Below are 18,322 nucleotides of genomic sequence, written 5' to 3'. Positions count from 1 at the left end.
AACATTGGCGCACCCAAGAGAAGCGGCTTAAATTTCTGCCTGCTCGGAAGGAGTCAAATACAGCTGTCTGGGGCACAGTAGACAAGAGGGCAGGCTCGCGCTGCTCAGAAAACTGACAACCCACACTTGTCTCCCCTCAGCTCCACTTTTGATTCCAAGAACAGCCCTTATTTCTTTCCCCCGGAACGGACAGCTAAATCCACGTCTGAGGTGGCATCCTTTGTTTTTACCTCCCTCGCCTCATCTGCGTTGGGGAAGTTGAAGGTCAAGCTGGGGATGAGCTAAATGTTTAGCAGCCGGGGCCTGCAGAGCACCAGGCTCTCTGGAAACAGAGGACCCACCCACAGCCTCCCCATGGATTAAGTCAGATGCACACGGGTCAAATTCCCTTACCTTGGTCCCTGGAGGAAGCTTCCCCCTGCCTTCCAGAGCTATCCTTGGCATCCTCGATGGAGGAGGCGCTAATGACACGCTTGCTGTGTCGGACGGGGCTGGTACGAGAGGTGTGGCCCGACTGGGGGAATAGCCGCAGCGGTTGCATCTCCTGGGGATGGAGAACACAGTCATGTTTGTCCGAGTACGTTTCCGAGCACCATTCAAAGTGTTGGTGTTGACCTTTGAAGCCCTAAACAGCCTCGGTCCAGTATATCTGAAGGAGCGTCTCCACCCACATCGTTCTGCCTGGATGCTGAGGTCCAGCGCCGAGGGCCTTCTGGCAGTTCCCTCACTGCGAGAAGCAAAGCTACAGGGAACCAGGCAGAGGGCCTTCTTGGTAGTGGCGCCCACCCTGTGGAACGCCCTCCCATCAGATGTCAAGGCAATAAACAACTCTCTGGCTTTTAGAAGGCATCTGAAGGCAGCCCTGTTCTGGGAATTTTTTAATGTGTGACATTTTAATGTATTTTTAATCTTTGTTGGAAGCCGCCCAGAGTGGCTGGGGAGACCCAGCCAGATGGGCGGGGTACAAATAATATATTATTGTTGTTGTTGTTGTTGTTGTTGTTGTTGTTGTTGTTACATAAGCAGGGGGGAAGGGGGGTAGTGGAGGAGAGATGCTGCCCGCCAAAGCCTTTTGCTTAGCTTAGAAGCCCTAACCCCTAACACAGCGGAGGGAAGGTGGGATGCGTTCTGCACATATTCAAGGGAAAGGTAAGGTTGCTTCCCACTCTGAAAGCAGATTCCAGCCGGACAAGGGTGGGGGAGAGAAGGTGGGATGGGGTAGGACAGGAACTCACGTGGCTGAAAAGCTCATTGGTCAGGCCAAGGTAGTTGTGCAAAGCCAAGAAGGTGACTCTCTGAAGGCGCACCATGATGATCTGAAAGGGAAAGAGGCAGAAGGGCAGGTCAGTTGTACAATTTCCTTGCAAAGGGAGCTTTTCAATTCTCTCAGTCCGGGGGTCGCTTCAGTCCGATCATAGCTTGTGGGGTTCTCTATAGCAGGGACTGGCGAGGAGGTTTCAGAAACCTCTCTTCTCTACCACCGCATCTTTCAAGGACTTGGAAGCTGCTCGGTTTATCAAAAAGACTGAGCCCCACAATTCTGCCTTGGATTGGCTAAATCCAAATGGCATTTGCATGCCTAGAAGACGAAACCCCTCCCAAAAAGGATAAAAGCCTCCAGCAGCTGTTAAGTTCCTGGGCATGCCTTGGCTGAACACTTCAGAGATGCGGTGTTCTGAAGATTGTGACAAGTGGGGGATGAGCCCTCTTTTTCCATCACCATCATCATCTCGTGGCCTGCTTCTGCCAATCATGGGGAGAGTCAATGACTTTCACAAAGACACACAAACATCCCGGAAACCCCTGCTCAACCCTTACCCATGGCAAGTATGTGAAATATACTCAACAACATGATATGGAGGCCGTTGTGCATATAAGCCAAGCCAAATACATGAACCAGTGTCAGTCTGCTGCCAGCAACTCCCAGCTGGTTGCGCAGGAACATACAAAGACAAGAGAATGTTTCTTACCGTCCGTTTTTTATTCAGTATTTACAGAGAGAGGCTATAGAACCCAGCCTCTGGGATAATGGCGTTGTCCCGAGTGAATCTCCACCCCCTCCGTCTCTCCCACTTCCTCATCCGTCATGGGTGCTGCTACGTGCTCTCTGTCTTTGAGCTCTTTGCTCTCCTACTTTCAAGGCTCGCCGGGTTCTGGGAGATGGAGGGTCTGGAATGCTTTCTAAAGATACTGTGTCTGTTGGCTGTCACAGCCTTGGTGCCTCTTCCTTTTCCTCCTCCTCTTCCATTATTTCTCAGCTTTCCCCCTCATCTGCCTCTGAGCTGCGACCTCCCACAAACCCCAGTTGTATATCTAAACAGTCTTCCTTTTCCTCCTCCCTGCTCAAGCTGGGGAGGTGGTCTCCACCATTCCTCCTCTGCCCAGTCCCTGACAACCAGAGACTAGAGAACAGAGATGGTGGAGGTGCAGAAGTAAGGGGAGAGAGAGAGAGAGAAAGGGGGGAAGGATGGGGGGCAGAGAGGGAGAGACCACTCTGGAGACACTGAAGGGCACTCACCTGCACCACCCGGACCAGGCTCTCAGGGTACTTCTCAAAGACAGCCGAGAAGGCCTCCACTGGCAGACGCAGGACTGTGGAGTCCTCAGCTACCCGTGCAGAGACTGTCCGGTACGGGCGTTGGTGACCCTGTTGGGAAACCAATCTTAGAACAACCGAAGGCTGCCCCTGATTTGACCCACACCTGCCACTCCAAAGCCCATCTTCCTAGACAACCATGCCTTTTTTGTCAGAAGGCAGTGTCATTACACCTTTCAACCGATGTCAGCGACTGGGCTCAATAACAGGTTCTGCCCCAACTGGGCTAGGCGACTGGAGCACTTTCAGAGACCCTCCAATCCTGGAAAGCAGGTCTCAGTGCACTGGACTCACAACTGTGCATTGTGAGCACCAGACTCAGCAGAGTATAAATAACACGGAAGCTAGCTGTGAAGAATAACTGCTTTTATTTCTAATAGCTACTACAAAATAAAGAACTGGCTTGCATGAGTGTTACAGCTCCCACTCAGCCATCTAGTCACTACATAGATAAGACTCTTTCCACACACAGAGTCAGGCAGGAGCGGAAGAAGAGAAGAGTAGTTTCTGACCCTTCCTTTCTCAAAACATCAGATCAGGAGATTCTTGCAATGGGAGGGAGTGAAAATATCAACAGGCAGATCCTTAAAACGGGGAAGTGGCGGCGGGGAGAGGAACCTGTGGGGCCCCCACCAAGCGTTGTTGGACTCCAACTACAACCCTAGCCAGCACGGCCAATGGTCATGGATGATGGGAAGAAGAGAAGAAGAAGAGTTTGGATTTGATATCCCACTTTATCACTACCCGAAGGAGTCTAAAAGCGGCTAACATTCTCCTTTCCATTCCTCCCCCCAACAAACACGCTGTGAGGTGAGTGGGGCTGAGAGACTTCAAAGAAGTGTGACTGGCCCAAGGTCACCCAGCAGCTGCATGTGGAGGAGCGGGGAAGCGAACCCGGTTCACCAGATTACGAGTCCACCGCTCCTAACCACTACACCACACTGGCTCTCTCCAACACCGGGCGTTGTTGGACTCCAACCCTAGCCAGCACGGCCAATGGACATGGATGATGGGAGGTGGAGCCTAGCAACAGCTGCAGCATCTTCATGGGTCAGCACCCCTGGACTTAAACAGATCTGGATCCTTCTGCTCCACCAATTCCATGACACAGAAGAGATCATGGTGCCCCGGCTGCTGCTAGCCTAGGGATCAGTCCCTACCTTTAGCTCATCCCATGGGGCAAGCCAGGGGAGGGAGTGGCATGGGTGGGAGAAGGAGCAATGAGGCTGGAGCCCACAACTTGAAGAATGTGGAGCCTGGAGCCACACGGTGGAAATGGCAAGGAAGCAGATTTAGGCGTAACCACAAGAGTTGTCTGACAGGGGAACAGACTTGCCTCAAGAAGGGGTGGGCTCTCCTCCCCTGGAGGCTTGGGATGCTGTGGTTGCATCCTGCATTGCAGACACTGCGTGGAGGAAGGGGCCAGACTAGATGGCTTCACAAGCCCCTTCCGTATCTAGGATTCTAACAAGCTGAGGAGGACAAGGAACATACCGTGATGACGTCCAGGATGCTCAGGAGGCTGTGCACGCTGTCGCCCGGAAAGACCTCCTTCACAAGGGTCTCTTTCCCATCCTGAATCAAACAAAGAGATTTAATTTTTTTTTTTAACAATTGTTTATTTGGTTTTCGAATCAAAGTTTTACAATCACATGTCCAATATATAACAAGACTCCAAGGAATCTCCTGGACTTCCCTCCTCCCCTCTGTGGGTCCTATTGTTAATCATTTCCTCCTGCATCTCTTATAATAATCCAAATCTTTTACATCTCCATTCTGTCCAAAATTCAACATTAAACTACAGTCGTACCTCGGCTCCCGAAAGCCTTGGGAGCCAAACATGCCGGCTCCCAAACGATCAAAAACCAGAAGTGAGTGTTCTGGTTTTCGGATGTTTTTGGGGAAGCCGAATGTCCAGTACGGCTTCCGCTATTGTTTCCGGTGCGCCTGCGCAATTGGAAACCAAACGGAAGCTGCACCTTGGTTTCCGAACATTTCGGAATTCGAACAGACTTCCGGGACGGATTCCGTCCGACTTCCGAGGTACGACTGTACAAGTGTTATTCCAGTCATGCTAACAATTTTAACTGTTTACAATGGTTTTTAAGATAAATGATAAATGTTTCCCATTCCTTATTGAAATGTAGGTCTTCCAGAGTTCTGATTCTTCCGGTCATTTTTGCCAATTTGGCATTTTCCATCAACTTAATCTGCCATTCTTTTCTGGTAGGGACTCTGTCTTCTTCAACCAAACAAAGAGATTTGCAATTGGCTAGCCGCGCTCCGAGCCAACCAGGGGACCCCTCCCCACGTCATCCTTTGCAGGAACCACAATCAAGGTCTCCCGCACAAGCCCCACTGAAAGGAACGAGAACTGCATGCAACTGTGCCAATGGGTCTTGTGAAGCTCTGTTCGTTCCTTGCTGCGACGAACGCCAGGCCATGCCCAACTCTTGCTCTCTAAGCTGCATAGCTATACACGGCTATGGAATCGTCCCCATGGAGTTTCCTGGTGTTGCCCGACTGAGCTCCCCACTGCTCTCACCTGCTCAGACAGGAAGAGCTCCAGCTTTCCATCTTGGACCACGTAGATGCTGGTGTCAGGCTGACCCGGGCGAAAAACGTACTCGCCTTGCTGGCACTGCTGGAAGGTCATGTGCTTGCACAGCTCCAGGAACAAAGGCTTCTCAAAGTGGCCTAGCACCCTGCGAGGAAGGAAGAGGGCACCATCACCACAACACTCTCCTTGCACCATGCCATGCCCCTGAAGAGGGTTCAGAAACATCAGCTAGTTCAGTATCATCAGAATTCAGTTGCTCATCGGAGCAAGACGGTTTGAGTATATTACACCGATCCCAGTCTGACTGCCCTGGCCACCGATTAGTTTCCGGGCCCAATTCAAAGTGCCGGTTTTGACCTATAAGCCTTAAATGGCTCAGGTCACAATACCTTAAATGGCTCAGGTCACAATACCTCTTTCCATATGAACCTACCGGGACCCTGAGATCAACTTCTGAGGCCCTTCGTCGTGCGCCTCCTTCACGAGAGGTCCAGAGGGTGGCAACATGAGAACAGGGCCTTCTCTGCAGTGGCTCCCTGTCTGTGGAATGCTCTCCCCAGGGAAGTTTGCCTGGCGCCTTCATTATACACCTTTAGACACCAGGCAAAAACATGCCTCTTCAACTAGGCCTCTGGCTGATTTGAAATTTGTTTTAAAATTTGTTGTGGACAAGGAGAATTATTGAGTTGTTTTTGTTTTTATTACATATTTTGTGTTTTTATACTGTGATTTTGCATTAAGAACCAACTTGAGATCTGCAGATATAGGGTAATATACTACTACTACTACTACTACTACTACTACTACTACTACTACTAATAACAATGTTGGCTATTTGCCTTGGGCTGGCTGCAGAACCCATAAGGACAGCAGCAGTAGCAAAGCTAAGGAGCTGGGGAGAGGATTTAGCAACCTGTTCCCCAGGCACAATTTCCTCTTCACGCTGAGGCTATATGCACATCCTCTATGAGGTGTGGTGAATGTGCACAAAGGCCACTTGTTAGGAACATTAATTCTTGTTATTCCCCATGCACAGCAATCCAATTTGCTTGAATTCCCTCCCTTCCCCGATAGGCATATATGTGTACTGTTCTAAAAACCAGTTCGTTGGATTCTCTTGAGAGTAGCAGAAGCATCAAGAAGAAGAATGGCAGAAGCTAGTAAACGGCTGCCCCAAATGTTGCGTGGAACCGACACTGCTCAAATCTACGCCAAGGAAAACAATGCAGGGAAACTTGAAAGCTGGAGATGTAGCTGTTACTTCAGGGGTAGCCAAGATGGTGGCCTCCAGATGTTTTGGACTACAACTCCCATAATCCCTTGCTGGCTGCGGCTGATGGGAGTTGTCCACAATATGAGGAGGGCACCAAGTTGCCTGTTCAGCAGCCTCAAATTGGGAAGCGTTTTGGCAAAAGCTGAAAAACGGCCTCTCTCTAACTTGAAGCATGCATGCAAAAGCATCCCCTTCCCCACCGCCATCATATTCTTATTAACTTTGTTAATTGTATCATCATCTGGCTCCCTACATCCTGGTGAAGGGTTGTGGCCTGGCAACAGGATCCTGACTCTGTGGCAAAGCAGAGGCACACTCTGTTCAATGGCAGTGCCAGCTGCCCAGGTACTTCCTGCGGCTTCCCCCTTGACCTCCTATCCAGGTCACAACCTGAAACCCCAGCACGTACCGCACATTCTTCAGCATGTAGAGCACTTCCGAGGGAAGGTGAGAGTTGGCCACGTCAAACTCTGTGAGATCGGCCTCCAGGACGGAGGGGGGCGGCTCCTTCAGCTGAAGGGTGGGCAGCTCCTTCTTGATACGCAGGATCCTGAGCAGAGGGAGGAAAAGGCAGAGGTTCCTCAGAGGGATGGAAGGAAGCCAACCAACCAGCCAGCTTCTTGTTCTTGCAAATAAAGACAGAGACTCCCTCCTTCCCTCTACAGTGGGTGCTCAGGTTGCGAACGTGATCCGTGCAGGAGGCACGTTTGCAACCCGCAGCGCCACGTCTGCGCACGGGTGGGTTGCGATCCGGTGCTTCTGCGCACACGCAAAGCACAATTTAGTGCTTCTGTGCATGCGCCGAAACCCGGAAGTAACCCATTCTGGTACTTCCGGGTTTGACACGGTGCGCAACCCGAAAACGTGCAACCTGAAGCATCTGTAACCCGAGGTATGACTGTATTCCCCAAGCAAATAAGCAACTAATACACCCCTCTTCCTTCCATGCTCATTTTGGCTTTCGGGGGAATGTGCCAGTTAATAATAATAATAATAATAATAATAATAATAATAATAATAATAATTTATTTATACCCCGCCCATCTGGCTGTTTCCCCAGACACTCTGGGTGGCTCCCAATTGAGTGTTAAAAACAATACAGCATTAAATATTAAAAACTCCCTTAAACAGGGCTGCCTTCAAATGTCTTTTAAAAATAGGATAGCTGATTATTTCCTTGACATCTGAAGGGAGGGCGTTCCACAGTTTTAAAGGCCTGAAAGAGGCACTGGATTCACTCCCTCCCTCACACCAGGTCCTCTGTTTCATTTCTATATCGCTATCCTCCTCGACTGCCCCGAGTTCACTGTACCCACTTAGGAATAAACCACATTGCAAGTTTCAAGGCTCATGATGCATGCTCTCTCTATCTCTCTTCAAGTTTCTAGTCCTCACAGGTGAAGGGAGCAAAGATGCAGAACTTGAAGGGATACAGAGGCATGTCCGAAGAAGGACTCATTTTGTGTCTTTGTGCAGGTTACCTACCTGCTCGCAGACTGCCTTGCCAGAGTGGTGCATGCTCTAGTTATCTTCCGCTTGGACTACTGCAATGCGCTCTACGTGGGGCTACCTTTGAAGGTGACCCGGAAACTACAATTAATCCAGAATGCAGCAGCTAGACCAGGCATAGGCAAACTCGGCCCTCCAGATGTTTTGGGCCTACAACTCCCATGATCCCTAGCTAGCAGGACCAGTGGTCAGGGATGATGGGAACTGTAGTCCAAAACATCTGGAGGGCCGAGTTTGCCTATGCCTGAGCTAGACTTTGCCCAAATATGGCCCTTCGTTTCCCTGACATGTGCATGCTTTCTGCTCTAGGTGACCGACTCACTTTTTGGCAATGTTCAACATCTTGAGCTTCTTCTTCATGCGTGGACGGGAAGCAGACATGGTGGTGTCGACCAGAGAGGAAGTGGATTGAGAAACCTGGCAAGAAAGGAAATGTGGTAAGTGGAAGGAGGAACCCTGCAGCCACCCAGCCCTATATACCTGTTGCTGGTCTTTTGTTACACACATTTACTAGCCAGGATCAAGGTACCTCAACGAAGGCTGCAGGTTACGCTCCCAGGAGCCATGCTTTGCATATCAGCTTCTCCCCCTGGGCAGGTATCTTGGGAACCACATGACGAATATCAACAGGAAGGGACTGATCCTGGCCCAGCCACACAAACACCCTCAACAGTCCCTGCTCCCACACCTGCCAAAGCCTTGACTGTCCAAGGTATTTTCCTGGATAAGCAGACTGAAATTCCCAGGTGTCGAAAAGGGTGACTTATGTATGCCACTACTGCAGTCCGTGTTTTGTTAGCCCCAAAATGGAAAATGAGCGAGGTCCCAAACAAAGAAGAGTGGCAGCTTAAGTTGACAGAGTACACGCAGCTTGCAGACTTAACATATAGAATAAGAAAACAAGAAGAACAGGCTTTTAGAGAAGATTGGAAAATGTTTATTGAATAGATGGGAAATAACTGTGTACAGTTGAAAACACTGACAGCATTAAGATAAATTCAGCCGTGTAAATAAGTTATGATGGATGTAATAATGGAATAATGAATTGTATCGTTTCTGTAAAATATGCAGGAATTTATGATATGTAAAATGAACCATGGAAAGAGAAGAAGGGAAGCCACTGACATTTTAGGGATGTAAAAATGAGTACAGTCGTAGCTCGGAAGTCAAATGGAATCTGTTCCTGAAGTTCATTTGCCTTCCAAAACATTCGGAAACCAAGGCACGGCTTCTGATTGGCCGCAGGAAGCTCCTGCAGCCAATCGGAAGCCCCGTTGGACGTTTGCGTTCCAGGGAACGTTCGCAAACTGGAACACTCTCTTCCAGGTTTGCAGCGTTCGAGAGCCAAAACGTTTGACTCGCAAGGTGTTCAGGATCCAAGGTGGGACTGTACTTTAAATTGGAAAACAGAAAATTTAATAAAAATTATAAGCAATAGCAGAAGGGTCACGGTGACTGAGATGCCGCATAATTCCCCATTCCCCATTCCCAAGTCAACCAATTCATCTCAAAGAAGTCATTCGATCACTCCAGCACAACCATTCCATGCCACACACACACACACACACACACACACAGTGTGGGTCTTGTCCCTTTCCTCCAATTACCTTGCGCATTATCTTCCTCCCGTAGAACAACACTTTGTCCCGCTTGCGAAAGCGATATTTGGGTTGCTCCTGGGCCTGGACCTCTGCAGGGAAGGGAGGAAGGAGGAGACCAAAGATCAGGTCAGGTCAGCAGGCCCGGCCCCGCCTTGGCAAAAAAGCTGCCCACTGGCACAGCGTGCCCACTTCCCACAGCCCCAAGGAGCTTACTCTGAAGGCGGAACCGGCGGATCAGCACCAGGATCAAGGCGGCCACAAGCAGCACGGAGAGACCGACTCCTATCATGACTCCCAGCACCTGTGGAGAAGGGTTAGCGCCCAGTTGGCATGTGGGTTATGGCCTGCTGGAAAGGTGGCAGGCTGGCATTCTGTGCCCAGCCATTGATTCACTGTACTGTGGGAGTCACTCAGGACAGCCCCGTTCCTTCGTGCAGAAACACAGCCCAAGAGGCTCTACTGTTCTAGGTCGATGCATAGAAGATTCCAACCTTGAACAGGCAGCTGTCAATTATCTGTCATGGGTGTGGCCCCAGGGGTTTGCCCATCACTGGAATTTATAGGTAAAGTGGGTTTGGGTGTGTGAGATAATTGCTTTTAACATCCACCTGCCCTGGAGAGCCAGAATGCGATTGGACTTAGGAAGCCACACGGACCGCGAAGCTCACCAGTCCAAACCTCTTTAATGCCTTTAATATGCAATAGCAGGATAATAATTTTGTGACTAAACGGGCATAATTTTAGCCTCCAACGAGGCGAGTCTGTTTTCTTGACGCTGCTGGTAAATGCAATGAAACAAGCCTCTGGCGCCCGTCTCGGCACCCAGAATCTAGCTGCTGTGTGTTTAGCAAGCCAACACTGTGGGACGCCCACCCCTGTTCAGAGATCTTCTTCTCTTCCTGCTTATAGGAAGGTACCTGAGACTCTACTGCTTCGATAGGCTTTGAATTCTCAGCGATAGATGTTGCTGATTGAAGTGTGTTTAAATCTGGCTTATTCCTTATCTTGGAGACCATTGTAAGCAGATGAAAACACTAGCAGGGTTGCAATAACACTTGTAATGTAGTAAGAACTATGGAGACAGCGGAGTTTTACCAAAGGTGGACTATTGAAAAAGATGCAGTAGAGAAGGTTTGATAATGGGATCCATGGAGGGGAAGGTGGGAAGTGCAGAGATTCAGAGGAATCTCTCAACCGTTGATGTGCATGGTTGTATTGCTATAATTTTATATACGTAAAATCAAATAAAAATTTTATATATATATATATATATAAATAAATATAAATAAAAAATCTGGCTTATTCCAGGGCTGTTTTCTGAGGTGCTTCAAGTGGCCTACTCTTGAGATTTTTTTTATTGGTTGCTTTTATATTGGACTTCGATTTGGCGTTAATGGTTGGGTCACCAACTTGCTCAGAGAAGCAAGATAAAACAAGCAAACAAAGGCATGGCACTTTGCTTTTGTCGTGCAAGAGCAAATATGGTGACAGTTCCCACATCTACCTTATAAGGTGGGGAGGTGAAGCCTGGAATCTGCTTTCCGAAGGACTGAAGAAACAGATCCCTTTCCTCAGATTTACACAACCCATCCTCTAGCAGTGTGTGTCCCTCCCCACATAGTTTGACACCCGTGCAAAGAGGTGTCTGTCCTGGGAAGCAGGAAAGCACAGACCTAGCTTTCCTGGTGTCTCTGCTAGGAGGCGGTTTTGTACAGGTGTGCTGCAGGTGGCAGCACCCATCGCATACCTCCCCGAGGCAGACCCCCAAAAGTGTTCTCTGTCCCCTTTCTACTCACCATGCTGGCCTGCAGCTGATCTGCCACAAAGAGCTTGACGTTGGAAAGTACAGCGGTCAGGGTTGCATCCTGCAGTGGGAGAGAACACAGCAGACACCGAAGGGCAGGATCAAGGATGGAGGACTCCAACGCAGAGGAGGGGGAAAGAGATTAGAGGGCTTCCTGGGGCAGCGGGTATAGGCCAGGCTGTGGTGGGTGTTTCAAGGATATAGTTAGAGTGCCTCACTTGTAGCTTCATAAATCATTTAATGTGTGAACACAAATATGTTATTAATATTGCAGTTGCTGTATATGGAATTATTATTTTGACTGGAATGTAACCGAAATTAATAAGATTTTGGAATGCAGAAATAAAGAAAATCATCACACCATCAGTTCTAGCACGTGGGGGGCCATCTAAATTATATAATTTGATATTTGAATGATTGGTATTAGTAATTGTATTATAATTTGACATTGTTATAATGAGGCTATAATTGGACTGCAATTGAAAACTAATAAAAATTATTATATAAAAATGATTATGTTTCAAGCAGTCACGCCTAAGTTTCCATTCAGCTCACACAAGAAACATTCCTTTGACAGCAACTAAAAGGTAAAGGGACCCCTGACCGTTAGGTCCAGTTGCAGACGACTCTGGGGTTGCGGCGCTCATCTCGCTTTATTGGCCGAGGGAGCCGGCGTACAGCTTCTGGGTCATGTGGCCAGCATGACTAAGCTGCTTCTGGCGAACCAGAGCAGCACACAGAAACGCCGTTTACCTTCCTGCCAGAGTGGTACCTATTTATCTACTTGCACTTCATGCTTTCGAACTGCTAGGTTGGCAGGAGCAGGGGGATGGGAGCTCACTCCATCGCGGGGATTCGAACTGCCTACCTTCTGATCGGCAAGTCCTAGGCTCTGTGGTTTAACCCACAGCGCCAACCGCGTCCCATTAATTAATTAACTAGGGTCCCATTAATTCCCAAGGCCTTCAAAAGAACAGAGCCAACCAACAAGCAAAAATAACGTCTCCGTCTAGAAGCAAAGCTTTTTCTCTACACGGCAACAGAAACTTTACAGGGATAAAGGAAAGCTGCAAAAGGGATGGATGGGCAAATTGCAGGTGGGAAAGCAGAACAGCTCTAGCCCGTTCTTGGCGTTACCTCTTGCTCCTCCTGTGGCTCTGATTCACTCTGCCCCATGACGGCTATCGATGCTGCTTCCAGACCCAGTGCATTAAGGACCCTGCATACAAGAGATAAATTTTATATAGCACCCAGGACAATATAAAACGTGTGTTTTTCATGTAACTGGGCTTGAAGTCTTGTATGTTTAGTGGGAGAGGAATCAAGGTGGGCCTGTCAATAGTGGTGGTTCTACGGCAAACACCACTATGGTTTTCCAGGGAGTAAGAGCCTGTCAGAGCAGGTCGGATCAGGGTCCTGATGCTCGGCACAGGGCAAGTGGTCAAAACAATGCTACTGCTGGCTTCACTTGAACTCAGGGCCCCAAAGGGACAGGTGACACCCTCATTCATCCAAGACATTATTTTATAAACTTGTAGGCCGGGATCTTTCAAGAGAAGGATATGGCTTGATTTTAGGTCGCCAATATTCTGTCTAGCCTGCGGGCCACGATGGGCAACACATATGTAAACAAATTGGTTTCATGACCTCCAATGTTTGACGAGAGAAAGATGAGTCGTTTTTCTACGTTAAGATAAGAATGGTTTCATAGGGAGCATGATGAACCTCTGAGTGATCTGCAAGCATGCCTTGCCAAAGAAGTATTGAAATATCATTTACAAAAATATTTGTTCTTTATGGAACATTGGGTTTTGTTCAACATAGCACCAAGAAGCATTTGCACAAGTGGAAAAACTTCTGCTTGTACTACGAGACTTTCCCCTGATCCTTCCATCTCCTGTGCTCCCCCAAATCTCTCTGGAGAAGATTTGGGTTCAGCACATAACAGGGGGGCAGGGTTTGGAGTGAGAGTCCTGTGGCACGGGCGGAAGTTGTTCCGCTCACATTTATATTTTTTTAAAAAGGTTTTTTATTTATATTTTTCAAATTTATACATTTCATTAGTTTTACAATCAATTTAACATTTCAAAATTTGACTTCCTTTCCCTTTTCTGCAGTTCCTTAAATTTATTTTTTAAATGTCTTCTGCTTATTTATCTATTGCAAATATATACTCATATAAAACTGCAGGTTATTACATTAATCCTGCCAATGTTCTTATCTGTTTGCAATTTATCTGTAGATAGTCAATAAACCCTTTCCATTCTTTTACAAAAAGTTTGTTATCTTGATTTCTTATTCTTCCGGTAAGTTTCGCCATTCCTGCATTTTCCACAAGTTTTTGTATCCATTCTTCCTTTGCTGGGACTTCTGCTTCTTTCAACTTTTGGGCAAGTAGCATTCTTGTCGCTGCAGTAGTATACTTAAATAAATTTCTATACAGTCGTACCTCGTTTTGCGACTGGGATCCATTCTGGAGCCCTGGCCGCTAGCTGAAAAGGACGCAGGGCAAAGCGCCATGCCTGCGCACGTGCACGTAGCGCGATTTAGCGCTTCTGCACATGCGGCAAACCTGGAAGTAACTCGTTCCGGTACTTCCGGGTTTGCTGCGGACGTTCGCCGGAATGGACGCTAGACAAGGCGGATGTTAGCGGAGGTAAAAGGTAAAGGTACCCCTGACCATTAGGTCCAGTCGTGACCGACTCTGGAGTTGCGGCGCTCATCTCGCTTTATTGGCCGAGGGAGCCAGCGTACAGCTTCTGGGTCATGTGGCCAGCATGACTAAGCTGCTTCTGGCGAACCAGAGCAGCGCACAGAAACGCCGTTTACCTTCCCGCCAGAGCAGTACCTATTTATCTACTTGCACTTTGACGTGCTTTCGAACTGCTAGGTTGGCAGGAGCAGGGACCGAGCAACAGGAGCTCACCCAGTCGCAGGGATTCAAACCGCCGACCTTCTGATCGGCACGTCCTAGGCTCTGCGGTTTAACCCACAGCGCCACCTGCGTCCTGTCCGCGGAGGTATTACTGTACAATTTAGGTAGTTCTGTCTCCACAATTCCCAAATTCTTTTGGGCGCATTTATTTATCACCCACTGCCTCGGATCCTCCACCCTCAAACCAGCCAGCAGGTGTGTGAGTAAAGAACAGCCAAACTTTGCCACAGGACCATTTGCAGCGCTATCTGGGCCAGCGCTTGAGGGAGCAGGAAGAGCTCTCCAAACGACAGGGATGCAGCAGCTGGAAAGGGGAGCTCCAGAAGCCTCAAAATTAATAACAAAGCAAGAGAGGAGGAGGAAGAACTGCCTGTCAGGCAATATTTAGGCAGGGAAGGTCCGGCCTGAGGAGAATCAGGTCCATCATTCAGGAGAGGAGAGGAGTGTGGGCAGCAGGTGAAGGAAGTCAGAGTGTCTGGAGGCGGTTGGAGGATGAATGGCTGCTAACAGATTGAGGTTGAATCCTGACAAGACGGAAGTACTGTTTTTGGGAGACAGGAGGTGGACGGGTGTGGAGGACTCCCTGGTCCTGAATGGGGTAACTGTGCCCCTGAAGGACCAGGTGCGCAGCCTGGGAGTCTTTTTGGACTCACAACTGTCCATGGAGGCACAGGACAAATCTGTATCCAGGGCAGCTGTCTACCAGCTCCATCTGGTATGCAGGCTGAGACCCTACCTGCCCGCAGACTGTCTCACCAGGGTGGTGCATGCTCTAGTTATCTCCCACTTGGACTATTGGCATGTGCTTTACGTGAGGCTACGTTTGAAGGTGACTCAGAAACTACAACTAATCCAGAATGCGGCAGCTTGACTGGTGACTGGGAGCGGCCGCCGAGACCATATAACACCGGTCCTGAAAGACCTACATTGGCTCCCAGTATGTTTCCGAGCACAATTCAAAGTGTTGGTGCTGACCTTTAAAGCTGTAAACGGCCTCAGTCCAGTATACCTGAAGGAGTGTCTCCACCCCCATCGTTCTGCCTGGGCACTGAGGTGCCTTCTGGTGAGGGCCTCCTGGCGGTTCCCTCACTGCAAGAAGAAAAGTTACAGGGAACCAGGCAGAGGGCCTTCTCAGTAGTGGCACCTGCCCTGTGGAATGCCCTCCCACCAGATGTCAAAGAGAACAACAACTACCAGACTTTAAAAAGACATCTGAAGGCAGTCCTGTTTAGGGAAGCTTTTAATGTTTGATGCATTACTGTATTTTAATATTTTGTTGGAAGCTGCCCAGAGTGGCTGGGGAAGCCCAGCCAGATGGGCGGGGTATAAATAATAAATTATTATTATTTTATTATGAAAGACAGATCCCTTCCTTCCCATTCTGAGGCTACTGAGGAGGACGAACTGGGAAGAGAGGCCTCTCAAAGCTGAAACCCCATTTCACATTTTTTAAAATTTCAATTGTCACCAGCATCTCATTCCTTTCACACTAGCAACATGACCAAACAGAGTCCTTGCCACTCAATTTCCCATTTCCTGGGAAATGATATACAATGAATTGAAAAGGATAAGTTTTATTTAAAAAAACAACAACCCAGAAGTCTTTCTTTTGGTATTTTTATGGACAAAACTACCTAAATTGTACAGAAATTTATTTACGTATGCTACTACAGCAGCAAGAATGCTACTTGCCCCAAAGTGGAAAGAAGCAGAAGTCCCAGTAAAGGAAGAATGGATACAGAAACTTAGGCAATATGTGGAAATGATGAAACTTACTGGAACAATAAGAAATCAAGATAACAAGCTTTTTACTAAAAAATGGAAATAGTTTATTGAGTATTTACAGATAAATTGTAAACAGATAAGAACATTGGCAGGATTATTGTAACAACCTGCAGTATTATAAGAGCATATATTTAAAACAGATGAATAAATGAGCAAATTAAATGAATTTGGATATGCAGAAGATATTTTAAAAAACCAATTTAAGGAACTGCAGAAAGAGGGGGAAGGAAGTCAAACTTTGAAATGTTAAACTGATTGTAAAACTAATGAAATTGTATAAAATTGAAAAGTATAAATAAAAACTTGCCACTCAAAATGCTTAAGGTAAATCCCTGTATTAGATCTAACAACAACAACCGGTACATGCAATGACAAAACAGCCCATGTGGCGATAATACGCGAAAAGCAGGATACTCCTGGACCTCTTGGTGGCTTTGATCCCAATGACCTCAGGTATGGGGCTGGGGTCTACCATTCTGAAGTGGCTCCGAAGGTACCCAGAGTGTAGATTTCAGAAGCTGATGCCAAAAGGCTGCTGCTCTGCTCCATAGCTGCTGGGTTAGAGGGAGGCGGAAGATTTCATCTCAGCTCCTGTGCTTTTCAATCCCTTTTTCAGGGATGAAAAACCTGCGGACTTGAACCTCCGTCATCCCTAGCCATTGGCCATGCTGGCTGGGGCTGATGTCGGGTGGCAACTCACGGCATCAGGAATGCCAGTGTTCCCGCCCCGGTCTACTTTCAATTCTGGGACCCTACAGACCTCCAGATGTGGCTGGAAAGGCGACTCCCATCCCCCCAAAAACAATGCGTATGATTGACACTGGGCACCCACTCTCTTGCTTCCAACTTCTGAACTCCAAGAGGCAGGAGAAATTTTGAACTAGTTGGCAGTAGGTTTGGACCAGACAAAGATGAACAAGATGAAACCTAATCCCTTCCAAATGTGTTAAAGCCCTTCTCAATGAAGGTCGGATTTGCCATTTGCACCTGAATGCTCAGGTAACACCAGCGGCCACCTATATACGTATATCGTCTTCCAAAGCAACTACTCTATTCCGAACTTAAAAATGGAAAGCGTAATGCTGGTGGTCAACAAAAGAGGTTTAAAGACTCTCTCGAGGCAAAGCTAAAAAGCATGTAGTATAAATACCAACAATTGGGAAATACTTGCCTGCGAGTGCTCCAGTTGGAGAATAGCCTTTACCAAAGGTGTCATGGGCTTTGAAGACACTCAAACTCAGGATGCAAGGGAGAAACGTGCTAAGAGGAAGGCACACGTGGTAAATCCAAACCGTGATCAACTCCTGCCCAGAAACCTATGTCCCCACTGTGGAAGGACATGTGGATCCAGAAATGGCCTCCACAGTCACTTATAGACTCACTGTGAAAACCGTGTTTATGGAAGACACTCTTACTCGGCTACGAGGGATCGCCAAAGAAGAAGAAGACTCCACATAAGACAATGCACAGAGCCACAAAGACAAGAAAAGTTTGCGAGGGCTGCACAGTGGGAGCCAACAACATGTGCCTACTGACCCACAGGAATCTGGAGATCAATAGTCACCGAGTATGCCTTCCTCAGCAGTCACACAAGAACCCTGCTCTCCCACTCTGGGGGAACATGATGCGCACATGCGTGCGCGCACACACAAAGCACTTACCTGTCCTGTGACGTGGAGGCAAACAAACAACAAATGCTGGTATTCGACAAGGCAGCCAGCCTACAAGAGAACCTCCTCAGGCAGCTCCCCTGACCACAATTTGTGGGGAACTTGCCTCGCCCCCAGTAGATTTTGCATTAAAGCTGAACTTTCAGGAATGGTCCATTCTTGCTCCTCTTCCCTGATCAACAGGCCAGCTAGCAGAAGTCACACACTGTGTCTTTAGCCGGCTTCCCTGTGCAAGAGCAGGGTCATGTTCTCCTTCTGGCATGTTTCACAATAGCGAGAGCCTGAGGCGCAGTTGCTTCATGTCCAGGGATTGCAGCATCGGCAGACTGCTCCTGCTCCAAGACACACAGAAACCTCTTTTCTCCTCTGGAGCCAGCCTCAAAAAGAGACAGAGGAGGTGGACAGAAGCTCTAAGGAGTGTAGCTGCGCTAGCCTCAGGCAGCAGAAAGACACAGGAATAGCCAAGGGTTAAACCACATTGCTCAGATGAGGCAACAGGAAAACACAACATCCTCAGCTGGCAGTGCTAAACAACAGGGGTTTCATACAGAGCCCAGCTTCTGCCGGAAGCTCAAAGCATGAATATGCA

The 18,322-nt window shown here is 48.2% G+C and overlaps 1 protein-coding gene across 10 annotated transcripts in view; it reads right to left on the bottom strand.

Annotated features, from left to right (window-relative positions):
* The window catches only part of PNPLA6 (patatin like domain 6, lysophospholipase), a 77,160-nt gene that overhangs the window by 49,258 nt on the left and 9,580 nt on the right, over positions 1–18,322 (bottom strand). For 7 of the 10 annotated variants that reach the window (XR_014542966.1, XR_014542967.1, XM_083592826.1 and 4 more), the window contains exons 2-12: positions 12,481–12,562; positions 11,336–11,404; positions 9,753–9,840; positions 9,546–9,628; positions 8,261–8,355; positions 6,839–6,979; positions 5,142–5,301; positions 4,091–4,171; positions 2,519–2,647; positions 1,236–1,316; positions 394–544 (exon numbers count right to left, since the gene is read on the bottom strand). Coding sequence is in view for 8 of the 10 variants with exons in the window: in XM_083592826.1 (XP_083448952.1) it covers positions 394–544; positions 1,236–1,316; positions 2,519–2,647; positions 4,091–4,171; positions 5,142–5,301; positions 6,839–6,979; positions 8,261–8,355; positions 9,546–9,628; positions 9,753–9,840; positions 11,336–11,404; positions 12,481–12,562 (1,160 nt within the window). In the remaining 2 variants the exon portion in view is untranslated. Of the gene's footprint in view, positions 1–393; positions 545–1,235; positions 1,317–2,518; positions 2,648–4,090; positions 4,172–5,141; positions 5,302–6,838; positions 6,980–8,260; positions 8,356–9,545; positions 9,629–9,752; positions 9,841–11,335; positions 11,405–12,480; positions 12,563–17,724; positions 18,287–18,322 lie in introns of those variants that run through there. The other 3 variants (XM_083592830.1, XM_083592833.1, XM_083592827.1) reach the window with 1 other exon arrangement.

This window comes from Podarcis filfolensis, assembly GCF_964270895.1.
Source record: "Podarcis filfolensis genome assembly, chromosome: 17".
NCBI classification, from domain to species: Eukaryota; Metazoa; Chordata; class Lepidosauria; order Squamata; family Lacertidae; genus Podarcis; species Podarcis filfolensis.
This window is presented reverse-complemented; position numbering and strand designations above follow the sequence as displayed.